This window comes from Populus trichocarpa, chromosome 6 (genome assembly GCF_000002775.5).
Source record: "Populus trichocarpa isolate Nisqually-1 chromosome 6, P.trichocarpa_v4.1, whole genome shotgun sequence".
NCBI lineage: Eukaryota > Viridiplantae > Streptophyta > Magnoliopsida > Malpighiales > Salicaceae > Populus > Populus trichocarpa.
In genome coordinates, this window is record NC_037290.2 from 17,240,433 (window position 1) to 17,262,442 (window position 22,010).

A 22,010-nucleotide genomic window follows, 5' to 3' on the forward strand; every position below is an offset into this window, starting at 1 on the left:
GGCAGATCAATTTATGATTTATTTGATTTGAAAGATTAATTCTAAGAAATTTTTAAATTTTTATCCATAATAATATCATTTTTATTTTTATTTTTTATCAAAAAGAATGTTATTTTGGGTTTGACTCAGGTTGACTGGTCAACCCTTGATCCGCATCTTGAGCCAAGCCTAATAAGATCATGTTTGTTTTAGCATTCAGAAAGTATATTTGCAAAAAATTAAAAAACAAATTGCTATAAATTATCTTTTTTATGTGTGTGTTTTTAAATTATTTTAATTTGCTAGTATCAAAATTGAATTTTTTAAAAAAAAATATTTCAATATATTTTCAAGCAAATAACATTTTCAAAAAATAACTGCTATTATAATATCAAACAGGCTTTAACTATACTAGATACTAACTCTATGACTCAAACTTAAAAAAAAGAGGAAACACATTTCTTTATCTATTAGAGGTCGAGTATGCAAACTACAATATACAAAAAACACAAACCATAAATACATGTTATACAAGCAAGAAAATAATGTTATCACGTGGATTCGTATGATTATTAACCAAATTAGTTTTTTTACTTTGATGGATGGCTTGTGCTATCACGTAAGCTGAGATAAATTTTTTAAGGTAAGATAAAAGAATATTCATGCAACAATAATATTTTTATAGGAGCAAGATTTGAATATATCCAATATATTTAATTAATTTAATAATATAATTTTTAAAATAAAAAAGATAACAACAATAAAAAAAACTAAAAATACAACAATGACTAATAAAAAAATGAACACTTTACAATATTATAAAATATATATCCCTAAATATTTTTAAAATATCTCAATGATCTTATTTGATAACAAAACAAAAATTAAATGTGAATGGGATAAACTTATAAAAATTGAAAAATATATAAAGTTCAATTACCAGCGAAACAAATATTGAAAAATGAATTGAACAATTTTAAAAAAGAACAAAAAACCTGACTCGGGTCAACATGTCAAATTTGCAACCTGATTATGAGGTCGAGATAACCCCGTACAAAAAAGACTGAATACAATAATGGAGGTCAACACTCAAGCAAACTAAATAATAAAATGTGAAACTGAAAAAAAAAATTGATTAAGAAAAACACTGCAAAAAAAACTCAAGTCAATCTAGATTAACTTAACTAACATGTGACCCGAAATATGAAATCAAGGTAATCTCATAGAAAAGAAAGTAACAAAAATCAAAAAATTAAAGGCTCAATAATCTAATGTTAAATGATGAAATTAAAAAAAAAATCAATTTGAAAAAAAAAGAACCTAAAAAAGGCCGGAGTCAAATAAGGCTAATTTTCAAAACTTATGACTTAGGTCATAAAACTGGGTTACCCCATAGAAGGCGAACCCGGAAAAATCACAAAGCAAAATTCTCAATCATCAAAAATAAAAAAAATAAATAAAATATCAATAAAAAAATGAAGGCCAAATCTGCTATAAAAGCTAAATGATATAAAACAATGAGGTACAAAATTGAAAAAAAAATCAAGAAAAAAAAATCAAGAGGACCAAATCTATTATAAATATTAAATGAAATAAAATAACGAGAGATGAAATTGAGAAATAAAATAAATCAAGAAAATGATAATAAAAACCAAAAATAGCAATCAAAAGAATGAAGACCAAATATTATAGATGCAAAAATCGATGGATGATGAAATTTAAAAACAAATATAATTTTTTAAATTATTTCAAATAAAAAATAGTAATCAAAAGAACATGGAACAAACTTAAAAGGAAAAACAAATTGAACGACTATTTTGAAAAACTGGAGGAGCATGCATAAAAATCAAGTGGGAGGGAAAAGAAAGAAAAAAGAAAAGGTTATTGGCGTCAAACCGAAAAATTATTCACCACATGTGTCTCCTAGAGATGGAGAGGCCTCGGAGATGATTTGAATGTCGCCTGAATGGTACGGGTGTCTTCCATATGATAACACATGCATGTGTCCACCACTTTTTTTAAATAATATTTTATATTTATTAAAATACTAAATTGCCCCCTTTTCAACTTGAATACAACAAAAAAAAAGTAAGAAATACAAAAATTCAATGCATGATAGCATAATGATATTTTATTATAAGGGTTATTCTGTCATTTCATTGTGCTTATAAAAGGAAAACAAGAAGAAGCTCGTGAATGCAAATTTAATATTTTTTGCTTTTTAGGGTGGTTAAATAATGTTATTGTGTTGAAAACAAATATGCAAATATTGGTTCGTACCAATCATTTTGATAATGACTAATGAGCCATATGAAAAAAAACCAAATTACCTCATCAACAAGGCCTTCGGGTTTTGTGTGTGTTTGGTATTATGGTGCAAGTTGCGTTTTAATTTGATTTTTTTTTTTATGAAAATGCATCGATATGATTTTTTTAGTTTTATTTATTTTTTACTTCAGCATATCAAAATTGTTGTTATCTATTTCGAGGCTCCATATAAATATACAAAAAATCAGAAAAGGGAAAAAACAAAAAAAATAAAATAAAAGGAAATAATTTTTAAAAAAAAGTTGAAAAAATTAAAAATATATATACATCAATAGAGAGAACATAAAGAACACCCAGAAGATTGCCAAAAATTGGTCAGGGAGGATCAAAATATACAAGTTTGGAAAAATTAACAATCCAATATGAACTGGTGAAAACCCTTGAATTAGAAAATTAAATTTGGGAAGGAAAATACAAAATTGAATTTTTAAGGACTCAATTTTATTTTTTCAAAGTTTAATTGAATTTATTGAGGGTTTAATTACAAGAAAATTGATTTTTGAATTCAATTTGAGCTTTAATTGAAAGAATTTGAAGTTTGAGGGTTGAATTGCAATTTTGAAAAGCTACTTTTGTCAAATCAAGGGCTTAATTGCATAAATATTGACGTTTGATGGGCAATTAGAGACTTGATTAAAGAAATTTAAAACAATGCGTGGCTTCAGGGACTGAAATCATAACAAAATCAGTAAAATTTGAGATTTTTCATGTGTTCACACCTTAAACCTTCTAAGTTGGTTCTTATCAAGGGATGAACATCTTTCCCTCAAGATCAGAAGGCTAGAAACAACTATTTGGTTTCCAAGTTAGCAAAACCACCAAAATCTTCAAAAATCAAGTTTGTTGCAAAACCATCAAGGTACAAAGTTTCTAGCTATTAAAACATACCTAAAACCCTCCCATTTGGATAAAAGGTACAATCATTGATCAATCGTGATCAAAACTTGATTAAAGTCCTAGCTTGAAACCTTATAAATGCCCCCTGAAAAATCAAAGCAAAGAGGAGAAAAAAGAGGAAGAATGGGTAGGAAAATCTTGATAAGAAAGATTAATGTGAAGGTTCAAGCATAAGGATTTCTTAAGCTTTGAGTATGGTAAAGAAAAACGTTTCAAAAGAAAAACATAAAGGGGCAACAACAATTAGTGAGCTTTGAAGGTATAAACTTTCTTTAACCTAGTAGGTGATGTCTATAAGATACACATCTAGCTTATTTTACATGTTTAAAAATGTTTATGAACTTTTTTTGGTGTTATAATGTCTTTAGTTTTAATTTCGATAAATGCACAAAATGTTATTTTTTTTCGTTTAATCTTGTTTGGGGTTGTTTATTAATATTGTTAGATGTTTTAGAAGATGTTTAGATATTTAGATTTGATGAAACATAGCAGTTTTTGAATTTGCCAAAAGTGGTAGTGTGTGTTTAATGTCTTTTTCAATGTTGTTAATGCATACTCTTGGTTCCTGAGTTTGCTTTGAGTCCCAAGTGTTTAAAGGGTCAGTTTTGGATTGAAATTTAATGCATTTGTTGGTTGTCAATAGGGCTGCAGTTTCGATTTTAGGAACTTCATGCACAATCTTGAGAAGGTGGTGTTTTGTTTTTTACTTGTTTTGATCCAATCATATGTAACAATGATAATGTGGTTTGTGTGAATAAAAGAAGCATGGTTTTAGGGCTTGGTATGCATGTTTTTGGGTTGGGACCTTGTTCTGTATTTTCAAGGTTTTATAGGTAGTGTTCTTGAGAAGAACATTGCCTTAGCTCTATGATTTGGACCAGTTTTGATCCAATTCTTTGCACTAACAACTTTATGAGGTTTGGTTAATCAATAATCAAGGGTTACTTTAAATAAATAATTGTTTTTTCTGAGTTTTAATCCTAGAGTTTTTTTTTTTGCATCGAAACCTATTTTAATTAAATCATGATTATTGATAGATAATTGTTGATGTTTGATGCTTAATTATGGTTCGAGGATTGATTTTCAACATGTCTATGTTTTTTATTTGTTCATATTTAGTCTAGGTTTTGATTGATGTTTATTGAGGATGTTCTTCGTGTTCTTGAGTGTTTTTTGGTTTTGATATGTCTTTGACAAAAAATTCCGTGCATTTGTGTTTTTTGCAAGTTTGATCTATTTTGGGTTTTGATTTTGGTTTGTTTTTCTGGTCAAACTAGTGGTTTTTTATTCGGTTTATGGTCGAACCAAAGAATTCAAATCAATCTAATTGGGTCAAATTTAGGTCAGATGTGTAAGGCCTTGTTTTTTTCAACCTTTTTTATAAAGGAATTTTCGGCTTGAGGGTGTGTTTGGCAAACACGTCGTTAGATCTATTTTGACAATTTTATTTCACAAAAAAAAGTTTTTGCCAAACAAAGCTTTAAAAAATAAAAATATTTTTTGAAAAATAAATAAATAAAAGGTTTCCTTGCATGTGGCCAAAAATCCAAAAACAATATTGGAGCATGTCTTAAAATTAAGAAAAACCTCAAAAAACGTTTTTGCATGTTTAAAAATACAAAGTATTGCATTGATTTTACAACCAGTTTATAGAATACTAAAGGATTTAGGTTTATATTTTAAAAATATTAAAAATTTATTTTTGGCAAAGAAATATATTATTAACTTTTAATATAAGGATAAAAACCTACAAAATTATTAATATCCAAAATATTATTAGGAATAATAATTTATTATTCACTTTTAATATAAGGATAGAAAACTTGTATGAAGATTGATATCTAAAATATGATTAGGAGTAATATAACTCATTCACTTCTAATATAAAGATAAAAACTGCGAGTTTTATCTGAAATATTATTTGAAATAACGCAATATCTAAAAATTTCAAGTTTGTCTTGAAAGAAGTCGATGATAATTAGAGATATTTTAACCTATGTCCCATGGTACAAGAATCATAAACATCTGAAAATACCAAAGAGAAAAGAGAAAAAATAAAAATCATTGAATCTCTTTGGATTTCTAGCTATGGTTCATTTGGAGTGAATAAACTGTGAATACACTTGTTTTCTCTAGAGATCTTTCAGACCAAGTTCTTGACTTGTAAAATCAAGATGTGTTCATCATAGCAACTCCATCATGGACACACTAATAGAAATAGAAACACCACCAGACCATAGCAACGACAAACAAAGAAAAACAATGCAGCTTATTTCAAATAAGGCATACTAAGAGTTCTAATATCTTCTCTTTATGCAACCATTCACTTGCCTAGAATCTTAGAGTTCCTAATAATTATAATACTAGATGACGACTCCTTGTCCAACAAACAACCTCTTAACCCTTCTGAGAAGGGTTGCCGTGACATCGCTCTCTTGTAAAGGGTACGATAAAATCATTAAAAAATATTAAAAAAAACATTAATGTGATATTTTTCAATAAAAACACACTTTTAAAAAGCGTCTGAAAATGAAAATTATTACACTTCCAAACATGTTCAAAATTGTTAAGAAGGGCAAAAGGTCAAAACATTATTTCAATCCTTGGTGTTTTGTGTGTTAATTAGTTCATAGTGTTTTACTAATCTCTTTTAGGCTTTTGTTAATAGCAATGGTGAAAAACTCATATTTATCTTCAAGATATTATTATTTATAAAAATAAAATGTAGCATATTACGTACCTTTTGTTTTATGTTTCATAATGTGGTGCACTAAAAAAATTATTTGTATATATATTTATAGAAAAAATTATGAAACTAACAATTATTTTATAAAAACTGATATTCATAGATGATATGAAAAGTTAATATCAATTGATGATTTTAAAATAAAGCATGAATTAAAAACATTGTAATCATACAAAATCAAAGAGTTATTGAAAGTTTTTAATAAAAAAAAATGAAATCAAATATTCTTTTATTTACATTAAAAAAATGAAATCAAAGTGTCTATATCAATTTCTCTGTTTCATTTTGATTTTAGCTAATATCAAAATAGTTGTGTTATCATATCTTCATATATTTAGTTAAGATTCGAGGAGGGGAGAAGAACTGTAAATACAAACCACACTAATTAATAAAGAGAATATGAGTATTTCAATTTTGAAATCGATTAAATTCTCCAAAAGAAATTAATAGTTTGCTTGTAATTTCAATAGGTCCTTATGTCACCAACATGACCCTTTATATATATATATATATATATATATATATATATATATATATTTTTAAGTAAAAAGTTAAAACCTTTCATATTTTAATTTCATTAATCGTAACACTAAGATAAACATTCATTTACAAATAAGCTCCATTATTAATTGCACTTTCATATCTAAATTAATTTTCCAAAAGAAAAAAAAAACCCACTTGAATTAATACTAAGTATTTATTTAGCATTGGGAGCTATAATTATAGTCGTGGTTAAAGAAAAAGACGTTTGATAAAATATATAGTTTACTAAAAAGTTGTTATTGAAGTGTTTGGTTAAAAATATAGTATTATTTTTAAATATTAATTTAAAGATTAAATATGTTTAAAATTCATATAATTAAATAAATAGTTTTCAAAGATTTGTTTAATTTAATAAATTGGTTTACAAGGAGTTCATTACCCCCGCCCCAAACTAAACTAGAGGCAATTTTATATATGATAGATGATTTCATATTTTAATTAGTTATTTATGTTTATATATATACAATGGCATATTCTACAAAATTATTCACCTTCTTTACCACACTTCTTTTAAATACATGTTCAATGATGTTTCTCAAGGATAAGAATGCATGATTCAAAACATCTTCTCAATTTCTTGTTGCCCTACCATGTTGAGGATTAGTATACCATATCATATAACTTTATATAAATATTAGCACATTAAAGTGAAAAACAAAATCATAAATAAACAATATTATCATAATATCCACCTAATTTAAAAAAATTTAGTTGTATGTCATTTATTATTGATAGAAATATATCTATATCATATGCAATATCCAAGTAGTTTTATATTGCTTAAACTGTAACTAGTAATACTCTATTGGTTATAGTTTGATCTCATTTATCACTCTGTCATGTCATTAAAAATTCATGTCAGCAATATAGAAAAATTACAATTCTACCACTCTTTTTATCCCTGATTACAATGAAATCCCTAAAAATCTCACCCTACCCTCTTTTCTTTTTCCTGATAAAATCATAGTCTCCCTCCTCCCTCTCTCCCAACAAAATCCAATCATAGCACCACCTTTCTCCCTCTCTCTCATGCAGCGCAACCACCCTCCTCCTTTTTTTCTATAGCTCAATTTGATTATTGAACTTTAATTTTGCACAATTGAGTCATTTTCAGCTCAAATTAGAACCAAATTACATATTTGTTTTTGGGAGGAAATGTTGAATTGAAAGACAGAGAACTGAAGTGAAAAAAAATAGGTAAAACAGGTGACATCTTTTAAATTGGTTAGCAAAGTTTATTTTAGTTCCCTATCTTTTTTAGCTATTTGGTAACCAGTCCCTTCAATTTTTAAAAATTCAATTTTGATACCAAACTTCATTTTTCTTTTTCTTTTTTCAGTTTTTTTTTTACGAATGAGAGAGAAGGGGTTGGCGAATTCCAATATTGAGAGAGAAAATTGTCGTTGGCGATGACTTAAGAAAAAAACCATTTATTTTTGTGTCAAATGGTGCCATGTGATGAGGGGAGTTAAGATTAGGTGTTGTTTTTCCTTGAAAACATCTACAAAAATATATTTGAGCTCGGGAAGATTTTTAGTTTCGAGTTGCTTTCAGGTTTTGGGGCTGTTTTATGAGTTTTTGAAGACCCGTGATTGATTTAACAAGGTTTCTATAGTGTTTTTTAGGTGTTTTGGATTAAAAAAAAATAGGTTGAAAATGAATTTTTTAGTAAAAAAATAGCAACCCTATTTTTCCAACTAACCAGTTGTTGGATTCTGGGGAGCTCTAGATGACACATCGTTTTTTTTTTCAAACAATTAGGGTGAATGAGATCCACCCCATTAACTTAAGAAAAAAATTAAAGGCCCCACGCGGGCGCTTTCTTGTTGGGCCAGGCACTTGGGCTGGCTTACCAAGTCCAATAGCGCCTGATCTCATTTCTTTTTTAAAAATTTTGATTTTTTTATTAATACCTTTTTATGTCTTTTTTGAAATGATTTTTAAATTTATGTTTTAATTAATAGTCATTCTTTGTGATTTTTTTGGGTTATTTAGCTTTTTTAAATAACGATTATTTTTTATTATATTGGATGTGTTTATTTTTTTAAGAGGTTAGTACAATTCATCTATATTTTATATATCTTATATAGATTAAATTTTTATTTTATTATAATGTTTTTAATATGTTCAGTCTTGCATAGTATTTTTTTTTCTTTTATTTTATTCAAAAAAATTATGTGTGTGACGATTTCTATTACAAATTGATTTTAATAAACAAATTCATTAAACACAATCAGGTAAATGATTCATGTTGTCATATTAAATATTTGGATCTACGTTTGTCTCTCAATTTTTCCAATTATATTTTTATTTATTACTGATAACTTTTTTTTCATTTATTTACACAATAGTTCGTGATTTATTTAATTCGATGCATACATAAGTTTTTTATTTACATCTTTTATTTTTTTATGTAAAAAAAAATGTTGAAAAAATCTACAGGTTCAATATTTTATTATGTATTGCTCTTTTCAATTCAATCCTTGTTCTTATGATTTCTTATATTTTTCCTTAAACTTTTTGTAAAACATATATTGTATTTAGTTTCATCATTCAATCCAAGTTGATAGTGTATTATTTTTTTTTTCATTTATGCCCGCATTCTTTTTTTTTTCTTTTGTTAATGTTTTATTCTTTTCAATTTAACTCTCAAAGTGAAAATTTGATGTTGCCTTTTAATTTATTTCTTATTTCTATTTTAACCCCCATTCTTTTAGTTGCTATTTTTTATTTTGGATTTTTTTGTTTAATTTTTTTTCAATTTCATCTTTCAACATTTTATTTTCTAGAGATTGGGCTTCATGATTTTTTCATATATAGTGCTTCCGATCTGATGACTCAAGTCACAAGTTTGAAAAGTTAACAGGGGTTGACATCTTTTTTTGTCTTATTTTCTTTTTCGATATCATCGTTCGACATTGTTTTTTTTTATATATATATAAAAAATAACTTTGTGATTTTCTTCAATTTCTTTCTCTATCGAATTATCCCGATCTCATGACCTAAGACATGAGTTTTTCAGTTTAATCCAGACTAGTTCGCCCTTTGATGATGTCCAGATTAAATATCATTTGTGTTGTTTTAGGTTGACTCACACCAGTTTTTGTTATTTTGTTTTTTACCTCGTTTCGTGATTCCATGTTTAATTAGCTAAAAATTAAATAGTATTATCTTTTTACTTTCGGATAAAGGATTTTTTTCCTTATATATATATATATATTTGAATCAATTTAGCGCCACACTAATTATCATTTTTTAAAACCTTTGAATTGCTCAAATGAAAACATAATCTTATTATTAAACTCTATTTGCTTATCCCTTATCTTTTTCCCTATGGCAGGAATACTAAAATCTATTTCAAAAGTAAGGATATCAATTAAATCCAAATCCTATAGATACACTCAAACGTTGGATTCAATTTGTGGAAAAGATTCGATACAAGAGGAAGCTTAGTGTATACTGAATTCAAATAAATATACTTTATTTTTTAATGTATGATAATTTAAAATAACATTAACTTAATTTTTTTAATCTATTTTAACTTAAGGTTTTGGAGTAAAGAGAGTTCAAAAACATTACAATAAATATGGTAAATATTTTCTTGATCTCAATTATTTGTTTCATATTCTTCTAAATTGTTTTGGATACAATCCTTCATCCTGAATTAGAAAGACTAATTGCTTTGTAGAATATGAAAGCTAATGGATAAATATTGTGGAGTTGTATTTTATTTGTAATGTCTTTAAGCAACACTTAGCTCTAAAAATATTGTCCTAGAATATCATATTGTTTTTGCTTGTTATTTTAAAACAAAAGGTAGATTTTAAGAACTTGGAATATGTTATATAATTCTTTTTACAAATTATTTTATTTATTTCATGTTCTTCTAATAATTGTTAAATAAAAGAAGAGGCAATTTTGTTCACGTACTTTTTTTATTAACGTGGGTGTTTGGGCCAGCTTGCGCGTACCTCGACAATCTCACGGGTCTTGAAATTAACAACCATATAAACTTTCAATGGCCATGAGGGGACTCGAACTCATAACTATTAGGGAGTAAACCCAAAACATAACCAGTTAAACTACCCCTCCGGGTTATCATACTTTGATTTTTAGGAATGAAGCATCTTTGAAGCATTGTACATAAAATATTATTTTTCTTGATCATGTTGTATTCAACTGGTTCGAGCAATGGAGGAAAAAAAATGGAGAAGGCCTTGATCAAGTCTGTTTGTCTGTCTTTGATAATGTTCTGACTCAGACAAGTTAGTGCAAATGCAAAAACTTCCGATATACACAAAATCTAAAACCAGATAAGGCTTAACAAATATTCAAGTGCTTAAACTATGAAAGTTCCTGTCCCCGAGTGAATTCAAAAATACATTTAATTTGAATTACAAAGCTAAAGAATGCAGAGTTCATTTTTAATTTATAACCTCCAGAAACATAGTATTAATCTAAATCGATATAATATTTTGCTATTATAATATTCTTTTATAAAAATATATTATTCAACATGTTACCATTTAAATATTTTAAAAATATTTTGACCGGTACGCATCAAGTTTTTTGCTTCCTCACATCACTTTTTTCTAGATTGACAAAAATGATTAGCCTGCAATGTGGCACAGGTTAAAAAACTAGTTATATATTATTTTCTATCCAGCACACTACAACATTCAAATTGTGGCATAACTTCTCCAAAAGTTCCTCCATAAATTTATCAAAACCCGATACTAGTAGTTATTATTGCACCTAACTAGGCCAAAAGAAAGGGAGTGAAGAACATGGGCTGAAGAGATGGCACAACCTTCTAAGCTTCGTCATGATCTTTTTCATCAACTGAGTGATCATAAGACCGATATTGAAAATCCTCATCTTGACTCTGCATAGTAGTGCCGAAAACAAATGATTTTGTCCCCATTGTTGTGAAAGGCATCAGACCAAAAGCTCGAGCTGTTTTGATCTCCCTCGCAACCTTTCTTTGGGCTTTGGCACTTATGCCAGTCTACAAAATAGAGATGATGAAGTAAGGCAGGATTCCACATTTTTGTCATAGATTCAATGAACAGCAATTACTTGAATTGACACTCAATGCTACCTGTCTCCTCTTAATAATAATTCCAGCATCTGTTATGAAGTTTGCAAGGAATCTAACATTCTGCTCAGAGAAAAAAAACGATGAATTTAGGTATGTGCCCAAAAATGTAGAGATTGCTAGGATAATAGTGACTTGAATTAATATTTAACAATCATGTTCCAACAAATGAAGTTTAAGTTATAATCAACAATAAAAATGTAGAGATTGCAAGGGATAGCCCTGACTTGAATTAATATTTAGCAATTATTTTCCAGCAAATGAAGTAGAATCAAGAACAAAACAATTACAATTTGATTTAGTTCAGGAGTGCAGCAGGAGAAAATTGCAACCATCAGTCACAACGGGAACAAACCAATGGGCAAAACCCACTAATTTTGCAAGCAACTAAGAATAATGCCAAACAGTACATCATTTCAAGGACCCAAGGGAATGAAGTTGCATGTTACCAGCAGCCACTTGGGCGGTGGTTATCACTAGTGCTAGTTAGAACTTCAAGTGACTTGACTGACTCATATTCCACAATGGCAATTGTAACACCTGTTAGTGGCATCTACAATTATACTATACTTAATATTATATCTTGGGAGCATAAATGACAGACATTGTGTGATAAGCTCACCCGAAAATCAGCTTTACTCAGAACTTCAGCAGTAGTTACACAAAATTCATCCCGTCTTTCTCTACGTACAAATGGCTTTGTAAGATCCAGATCCTGCACATGGCCCATAAGGTCTTAGACAAGGCAACCATGGAGACAAAGGCATAAAGAGTACAAAGTCATAGCACCAGCAATAGCGATAGTCAAGCTCTGAAAGAAGATGCCAATTGAAACAACCATCAAAGTCAAATGCAGATAGAATACTGAAACAGGGCACATTATTTCTTTCCCATTAACAACCCATGTCACAACTTCAAACTGATCATCATTGTGTTCCCCCTGGAAAGTTCTAAGTACAACTTGTCATTTAACATCAAACTGTAATTTTTTACCTGTATGAATAATTTAGCATCATAATACAATATCTTACGTCAACTATTTCCCATAAAGACAGAAAATTTGCACATCAGATAGTAATAGAAACTGGTTGCTAAAAATGATTCACAGAACTTACTAAAATTAGAAAAGGACATTGAGGGAACATCAAACAAAGATTTATTTATTTATTTATTTTTAAGTAGAACACAAAACCAACATATCAATGCCACTTAAGAAACCAGAGCAAGATGCACCCCAGGAATACCCTTCAAGGTAGCAAACTGTATGAACCAAACTAACAAGTACACAGCAACAATACCAGATCAAATTACAACATTCTAAGTATAGATTCAATGGCTGCACAACTGCATACCTTAATGTCATAAGTATCTCCATCTTCAAAGTGTGCATCTGGCCTATACTCATCTATATCATCAATATCAACATCTATATATCCAGCTGCTTCCTGTAACTTTTCATCCATTCCATCTTTTAATGTGTTAAAACTCGAATCTAAATCATTCACCATTTCAGAACTATTTCGTTCATTCAGCCTTGAACCAGGTCCATTGCGAGCCTTTGCCAGTCTATCAAGCTTTTGGAAAAAGGATTCAGAATGTGAATTACCCCCATCAATGCCACCAAATATTCGTTGCTCAAAGCCATCAGCAGACTCAAAAGAATTGGAGCTTTGATTGTCTCCAATCCAATTATCTAATCAAATGCCACAGATCAAAAACAATACAATGAAGTTCACAAATGGTTCCACCACATTTGGCCCAGATGAAACAAAAAATATATATATAAAATGACAATAATATGAAGACTGTACTCAGGAACTCTAAATAATAACATAACCAATTGTCAACCATCATACAATCAATAAATAAAATGCTACATATTTTTAACTTAAGCTATTTGAAAACCGTCTAAGGTTCTTTTTTTTTTAAAAAAAAATCCCCAATCATCCAAAACAGCATTTCACAAGAAAAAAAAATACAGAGAGAGAGAGAGAATTGGCATCCCTTTCGGTCTATTTACAAGAAGTAAAGTTATAGGAGGTTCGATTAAAAAAGTTACATCTAAAGGGTATCTGAAAGACGGATTCAGTACCTGAAGGAGCATTTGTAGAGAGGGATTTGATAAGATGATGAGCCTGAAATCGCCCGCTACTCAAGAATCCATCCCTAATGCAACGCAACGAAACCTGAGCTATCATTCTCATCTCTGCAAATAAACAATCTTATCTTTTATTATTCATTCATTGTAAAAATTCTATGAACCCATTTTCTTTTGATTCAATAACGGATGGAAAAGCACCTTAGAATTTTGAGAAGAAGCCGGGTCGGGCGGTGCTTGAGAGTGGTGGTTGGCGAGGTTTCGGTGGTTGGCAGCGGTGTGCGTGTCTGAGATTGGAGAGGGAAGCGTCCAGTGGAGAGTTGATGCAGTCTGTGGCCGTGGGTGTGGTGTTTTAGGGTTCGCATGGTTATTTGGAATTGTGCTAGAGTTGTTTTTAAAATATTTTTGTATTAAAATATATTAAAAATATATTTTTAAAAAAAAAAATTATTTTTAATATTAATATATTAACATAATTTAAACAAATAAAAAAATTAATTTGATTTTTTTTTTTTTAAGAAATGCATTCTCTAATAGCTTTTTGTATCTTATTTAGAGTTTGATTGTATTTTAAATAGCTTTTATGGTTGTAATTTAAAAAAATGTGGTTAGATGAATTTAGATACGTATTTGGTAAAAATTGTGGTTAGAGTTTATATATAGCAAAAAACATGTATAAATGTTTGGTGAAATTATGGTTGCGGTTTGCTTTTCAAAGTTTTTTTTACTTGAAAATATATTAAAATAATATATTTTTTTTATTTTTAAAAATTATTTTTGATATCAGCGCATCAAAATGATCTGAAAACATCAAAAATATATTAATTTGAAGCGCAGAACAAAATAAAAAAAATTCAATTTTTTTCAAAAGCGTTTTTGAAATGCAAAAACAAATAGGGTTTTACGAAATTCAGTTAAAAAAGCATGTAAGAACTGCTTCACAAAAACAGCGTTTCAAATTTAATTTTTTAGTGGGCCCTGCAGTACAAAATACAGTTTGGTTTGTTATCAAACACCTTGCCGTGTTTGTTTCGTAGCAAATACAAAAGCTGGTGAAAAACAAACGTAGCCTATAGTATTGCGGTCCAACCATATTCTTGAAATTTTTTATTTTTTTTACTTTTAATTTAATTTTTTAGTATTTTTATATTATTTTGATGTGCTAATATAAAAAATAAAATTTTTAAAAATATATTTTTAAATAAAAAACATTTTAAAAAATAATATTTAATATACTTCCAAACTAAGTTTAAAAGTGAACTTGACACCTTTATGCTTTTTAGTTTTCTAAGTGCTTGTTTTTTAGGTGTTTAAGGTTAAATTGTCATTTTTAAACTTTTTTTTATATGAAAAATGTTAAATTAATTTTTTGGATAACTTTTTATGTGTTAATATTAAAAATTAATGTATTTTTTATTTAAAAATATATTTTTAAAAATGATACATCGAATGAACTAACATACAATTAATTTGATACCTCTCTTATTGATCTTCATTTTTATTCCATCTCAAATTATTAAATGCATAACAATCTATGAAATAAAAAACTCTTTAAAAATATTTGATTGATTGTTGGATCCTTATACAATATCAACATTATTCTATAATATTAATGCTAGCAAAATTTTTTTAGCTTCATCTCTAATTAAGTAAAAGACTAATTAAAACTCTTTAAAAAATTATAATTCCTAACAGATCATGCCTTTTTTTTTAAATGATCTTGAAATATAGGTTAATATCTTTTTTTTATATAATTTCATATGAAATCCTAAATAACACAAATCAATTTACTTAAATTACTTCTATGCTCTATAATACTATTTTGTTACTTTATTTTGATTATCAAAACTCTTAATTGACTAAAAATAATGCAATATAAAACTTGAAGTATTATTAAACTACTTAAAATATTGTCATATTATTAAATTAAATTCTTAATTATTTTTTTAGCTGATTATTATCTACTATTTTGGACAAACACTAATAATATTAATATATATATATATATATATTAAAAAATAAAACTTTATTTGATGAAGTAATTAGAGTTTCAATAACTCTAGTTTATTTGGTTATTGCGTAATAAAAAAGCTGTCATATAATGCAATCTAAGAACACTTTCAAAAATAGTTTTTTTTTAAAATATTATTTTTTTATGGCATTAGAGTCAAACCTGGGTCGTTGATTTTCTTTCAGGGACTTCTGATGTGGCGACAACAAACTGGTACGTATTTTTCTTTGATTCATCCGAATCCCACATGTAAAAGAGTTCAGGTGCCCTGTATTTTGTAGGTATGCTTTTAACTAAGTGGCTAAAACAGTAATGAGATGGCAAAAATCTCTTTGAATTTTACAGAGAGCAGCATCTTTTATCTTTTCTTTTATTTTTTTAATTGTAAATATTCTATCAGCTTATATATATCTCAACTAATTTTTTAAAATTTTAAAATTAATAATTATTTAAATTTTCAGTGGACTTATAATTTATAATACTGAAATCGATAATTTTTAAAAAATAAATTCATCAAATCAGTTGAGCTCACCCATTAGAATCTTTGTTACCTATGAATTAAAGCAATAAATGAGTTTCAGGCAGCCACTAAGGTGCTTGTGAGGGGTGTGTGATATTTGGTTCGTAGCTGTCACTGCATGAGCGTTCCATGTGAGATTGTCTGGGCTCATTTAGCATCTTCCTGCTCAGTTTTCAGTCAACTTGTTTCCGGCCACTGAACTGCACGTCAAATCATAAGAGTTTCTGAAGAAGTTTCATTACAGCGTTCCTCTTTTCTTCTCCTGCTCAGATTTTGTTTCTTTTGATATTTCAAATTGTGCTTGTCATACAATTTTCAAAACATTATATTTTTTATAAAAAATAATTTAGTTATTTTAAATCTAAAAATTACTTACATAATTAATTATTATGTAAATTTTATTATAAGTACAAATAATCTCTCCACATAAAATTACTATACATGTCAATTTAGTGTATATATCATCTAATAAGTACTTACATATTAGTTCTATGTATCTTTTATACTTCAACTTGGAAGAATAATTGATTTTTTTTATCAAAGAAAGAACATAACATATAATAGTTTCAACAACTCTAATTAATATTCAGTCTTAATAAAGTATTGATAATGTTTTGATGCAATAATAATCTTATAATTATAACAACTTTATAATTTTCTTTACAAAGTATTTTTATCCTAATAATTTTATTTTTACTCTAGATTTATTAATCAAATATTTAATTAAAATTAAAAATAAATAAACTTGTATTAAAAATTAAATATATTTAGATGAATGAAATCAATATTTCACACAACCAATCGATTGATTACATCATCTGATATATACTCACAATCCTAACTTTAGTATAAAGTTTCGTGACATCAATGTTGAATGCTAGGTAAAAGAAATCAGTTATTTAACCTTTGTTCGTGCTGTGATACTCTTCTAGCTGTGATGACTTTCTTCATATACAAGGCGTTCATCGATCTTCTGAACAATGGCATGTACACATGCGTTGATGAAGTCAAATGAACTAATTACTTATTCATGTTTGGTGTAGGTTACCCTAATGTACTCCCATGAGAGTGAATCTGTACTCATGGGTGCTACTATTCTTGGTGCCGTTGCTTCAAAGAAATACCCTAGTCTTACTGAGGCCATGAACGCTCTGAATGTAGCTGGTCAGGTGTGCATATGCCAGTTTTTGTGTTTTGTGTCAGCGGCATAATTTATAACTTTTGATTCAATTTATGAGTATTTGTAGGTCATCCAATATCCATCAAAAGACTTAAAGGTGAAGAAGTATCATGATGCCAAATATCATATCTTCCGTGAGCTCTATGCTCAAGCGTTCTATCATGGCTCAAGATTTGGAGTAGAACGTGCCACTTTTGAAGACTTGTGAATGATTGATCTTCGCCAGATTTAGTAAAAAAACTGAAAAACTAATTAAATTAAGAAAACTGGAAAAAAAATAAGTGAAAAAACCGAACTGTGAAAAAAACCGATTAAACTGATTAAAATTTTAAAAAATCCGACCAGTTCGGTTCGGTTTCGGTTTTATAAGCCTGAAACCGAAAAAACCAAACCGAATCCAAACCGAAAAAAACCCGAAAAAAACCGAGCCAAACAAAAAAACCGAACAGAAACCGGTTGGTTTGAACCGGTTTCGGTTCGGTTTTGTTTTTTTTTTTTTAAATTTCGGTTTGGTTTTTTTTAAAAAAAAAAAACCGAACCGAACCGAAAATAATCACCCATATTCTTCACTAAAGATCTTGGCAGCCTGATAATCACAAGTGGGTGCATTTGAATTTTGAGAGACACTTCTTCGAAAATATAGTTGATTTTTTTTTTCAAATTTATTCTAGGAGTATAATTTAAAATTTGCATGGTCAGGTTTATTGTGTAGATAAATTAGTTTAAATGGTTTCACTTATGTTGAGTTCTTCTACTGTGGGTACTTCACTTATGCAAAATTGGCGAAAAATGTAAAATTTACCTCAAATGGAAGAACTAGAAATGGTAATGCATTCTCTGTGCGCTTGTACTTTTACGAAAGCAAACAAGATTTTTATTAGAAGTTTACGGTTAGGGTATGCTCAAACAACTAGATGTGGTGTCGATGCTCCGGGAAACAGCAGAAGCAGGGAGGGAAAGGAGCAGCAGCAGATAGGGTACGCAATAGTTTCAGACTAGGGTACTTTCCTAGTGGTGGAGGATTTGGTGAGCAGCATTTGAACATATTTATCCTTTTTTTTCAGTGGGTGGTGGTGGTGGATACCGGAGACTAGGAGTGGTGTTTTTGGGAGGATGATGGGGGATAAGACGCAGCTGGATTTGGTGATGAGTTTTGGGAGGAGGGAGCTGAGTTTGTTTGTGATTCTCCTTAATTGATGCTTTGTTTGCTTTTTCAGAGACGAGTGTGTACTAAATTTGTGGAATTGATGGAAGTCTTTTTATAATTGGATACGAATATATGATAACACAGAAAGTTTAATTTTATCCCCTTTCGAGAATCTCAAGGTGGAACTGATGACAAAAAAGGTAAAAGAGAGGAAATGAAAAATTCAATGCTACTTCACGGCTTTGAGTGTATTTAATAAGTTTGATTAATTCAAATAATATTTAAAAAAATATAATGATAATAAGTAAATTAACAAAAAATAATTAATAATATAAAATAGGTAAAAAAAATCACACACAAGCCTATCCAGGTTATCATGTTAAATTTATGATTCGGTTATGATATCAAAGTAACCTTGTTGAAAATAAACTAAATAAAGTTATTTCGTTAACCCCACAACCATGGATGATGAATTTGAATAAAAAAAAAAGCTAATTTTACAAAAGGACAAAACATAAGACCAAAGTTAACATGTATTAACTTTTAAAATCCATGACTCTATAAAAGGCAAACTCTACAAAATAACGAAGCAAAATCCTGAATCATTAAAATACTGAGGGATGAAATTGAAAAAATAAATGCAATAAAAAAACATTTAAAATATCAATGACTAAATTTGACATGAAAATAATTTGAAATCAAATGTTAAATAATGAAATTAAAAAAAAATTCAATTAAGAAAATAATTAAAAATAAACAACCATTAATCAAAAAAATAAGGGTCAAACTGAAAATAAAAATCAAATTAAATAAGACCTTTATATTTTGACAAGGAAAAAAGAGAAAAAAAAATAAGGACAAGAAGTCCACCATAGCTCAACCACCTTGCCATTATGCGCACGCATGTTAGGACAAACTCTATAAAAGGCAAACCCTACAAAATAACGAAGCAAAATCCTGAATCATTAAAATACTGAGGGATGAAATTGAAAAAACAAATGCAATAAAAAAAACATTTAAAATATCAATGACTAAATTTGACATGAAAATAATTTGAAATCAAATGTTAAATAATGAAATTAAAAAAAAATTCAATTAAGAAAATAATTAAAAATAAACAACCATTAATCAAAAAAATAAGGGTCAAACTGAAAATAAAAATCAAATTAAATAAGACCTTTATATTTTGACAAGGAAAAAAGAGAAAAAAAAATAAGGACAAGAAGTCCACCATAGCTCAACCACCTTGCCATTATGCGCACGCATGACACCAATGGAAAAAGGGAGGTGTTTGAGAGGGGGTGACACCTCATGTGCCGTCCAAAAGGCGCGAGTGTCACTCTCTTACTGGCACATGATATACTTGCACCAATAAAAGTTTTTTTAATAATATTTATATTAATAAAAAGACTAAATCATCCCTATCAACTTGTTTGTTACAAAAAAAAAAACAATTTGCGAAGAAAAAAAAAGCCCCTTGATTTAAGTTTAACAGTTTTTGCTTGTAAAGGTAATATAGTCTTTACAATATTTTGCAATAAAACATAAAAATACTAAATTGCCACTATAACCCTTTAAAATATTTTGCTTTTTAGGATAATATAGTCATTACACTATGTATATGCAAGGTTAAAAGACCAAATTGTCTCCAACTAAAAAATAGATCCTTGTGAAAAGACCATTTTACCCCAACATAAAGGACTTTAAATTTTTTTTAAAGGGCAAAATGGTAAGTGCACTGTTGTGGTGACCAACAATATGTGTCCAGGTGCACTTGGAGTTCTCAATAGGTTTTAAGTTTTTTTTTTTTTGTAATTTCTGTTTGTTCCTTTCTATGTGTTCAAGTGCTACAAACATGTTTTAAAGGAGGAAAAATCCGTGAGTCGGGTTATATACATGACTAGGTCAAATAAGTTGATTTATTTTAATTAGATGATAAAAAAGGTAACGACAATAGATAAACCAAATTAAAAATAAGTAATCATGATAACCTACGGAAAATATATTTTTCTAAAAGGGGACAAACGATGTAGCTCAATTTCTAAACCATTAAATATGAAAGGACATAATACATAAAAAAAAAAGACCTAAAAAACCAACTAGAGTCAACCCGAGTTTGTATGACAAACCTGTAACTCGGGTCATCAAGGCCAAGCTAACCCGGATTATCTTGCCAAACCAGCAGCCCAGGTCATGATATAGAGATAACCTTACATAAAAAAATAAGTCGAAGAAAAGGATGTCAACTCAGGTTAACTTTTCAAACTCGTAATCCGAGTCATTAGACTGGAAGCACTCTAAATCCAATTCCTAACTAATCAAATCTTGAAGGATGAAATTGAAAAAATAAATTTTAATTATACAAAAGGATAAAAAACATTAAAAAAAAGCAATTAAAAGAATGAAAATTAAAATAGAAATAAAAAAACAAATTTGATTTTTGATGGAAGAGTGAATATGAAAAGAACAATCAATTAAAAGAAATGACCCAAAAGAATAATAAAAAAACAATTAAAAGAATAAGGATCAAAATTAAAAAAAAAATCAAAATAAATTTTTGATTGAAGGGTGAGATTGAAAAGTAAAACCAATTTAACAAAATGGAAAAAAAATCAAAAGAAGAAGAATTAAATTGGAAAAAAAATAATATCTCACAAATTGAGATTGAAGGATGAAATTGAAATCAAATCAAAATTTTACAAAGGGTTAAGAAAAAAAATTTAGAAATCAAAATAATAAGGATCGAAATTGAAATCCTGATAAATAAGAGAACAACTTTGAAATTTTCCATGGCCAACGTAAATTTCAAGGGAGGAGAGAAAAAAGAGAAAAAAAAAAAGAAAGCATGGCCAGAGACACATCGTGCCACCACCGACCATACACGTCGCCCCAAAAAGAGGAGGATGTCGCAATGTTTACAATGACACTGTAAAAAGGCATTTTTGTTCGCAGAGAGGCACTATACGGGCCACCCAAAGAGCTCGAACACCTCCCACACGCCAATCGTTTTTTGATTTTTAATTATATTTTATATTTATTTAAATACCAAATTCCCTTTTAGCTAACTTGATTATAACAAAAAATAAACATTATGAAAATACGAAAAAGCCCTTGTATGCACGTTTTAAGTTTTTTTACTCTCAAAAGTATTTTAGTTGTTTCATTGTGCTTTTAAAATACAAAAAGACTTATTTGTCCTTAATCAACTTGGTAATGACTAATGGCCTAATAAAAAGACATTACTACCCCAATAGTCATTTTAATTATTTTTTGTGAGAAGGATAAATCTATCATTACACTATTCCAATGAATAATTATTATGAGTCTGTATAGTCACACTCGACATCACGACGACCAACCCTCTTTCATAAAAATACAAGGAAAAGAGTATTTTTAATGTCCCGAAAGGGAGGAAAGGTCCAATCTTTTCAAATGAATTGTCATCTAGTATTACTGTCACTAG

General features: G+C 28.5%; 1 protein-coding gene across 2 annotated transcripts; it reads right to left on the reverse strand.

The window, feature by feature from the left end:
• Window positions 1-11,103: 11,103 nt before the first annotated feature.
• LOC18100521 (uncharacterized) lies at window positions 11,104-14,065 on the reverse strand. 2 transcript variants are annotated; one of them, XM_006381766.3, is made up of 6 exons: window positions 13,891-14,065; window positions 13,684-13,797; window positions 12,944-13,284; window positions 12,214-12,306; window positions 11,595-11,654; window positions 11,104-11,501 (listed from the first exon to the last, which is right to left on the reverse strand). In XM_006381766.3, the coding sequence occupies exons 2-6, from the start codon at window positions 13,793-13,795 to the stop codon at window positions 11,307-11,309; spliced, it is 801 nt and encodes a 266-aa protein (XP_006381828.1). In that variant the 5' UTR covers window positions 13,796-13,797; window positions 13,891-14,065; the 3' UTR covers window positions 11,104-11,306. The 2 variants fall into 2 exon arrangements, with proteins under 2 accessions (XP_006381828.1, XP_024458828.1); XM_024603060.2 differs by having other exon boundaries at window positions 13,684-13,812.
• Between the last annotated feature and the right edge of the window lie 7,945 nt (window positions 14,066-22,010).

What these genes read in the sequence shown, in the direction of transcription:
- LOC18100521 (XM_006381766.3), bottom strand. Translation starts at nt 13,795, where the DNA reads ATGAGAATGATAGCTCAGGTTTCGTTGCGTTGCATTAGGGATGGATTC. An exon ending in GAGATACTTATGACATTAAG is followed by an intron (nt 12,307 to 12,943) that starts GTATGCAGTTGT and finishes GGCCATGTGCAG; the next exon opens with GATCTGGATCTTACAAAGCC. An exon ending in TGAGTAAAGCTGATTTTCGG is followed by an intron (nt 11,655 to 12,213) that starts GTGAGCTTATCA and finishes TTCTCTGAGCAG; the next exon opens with AATGTTAGATTCCTTGCAAA.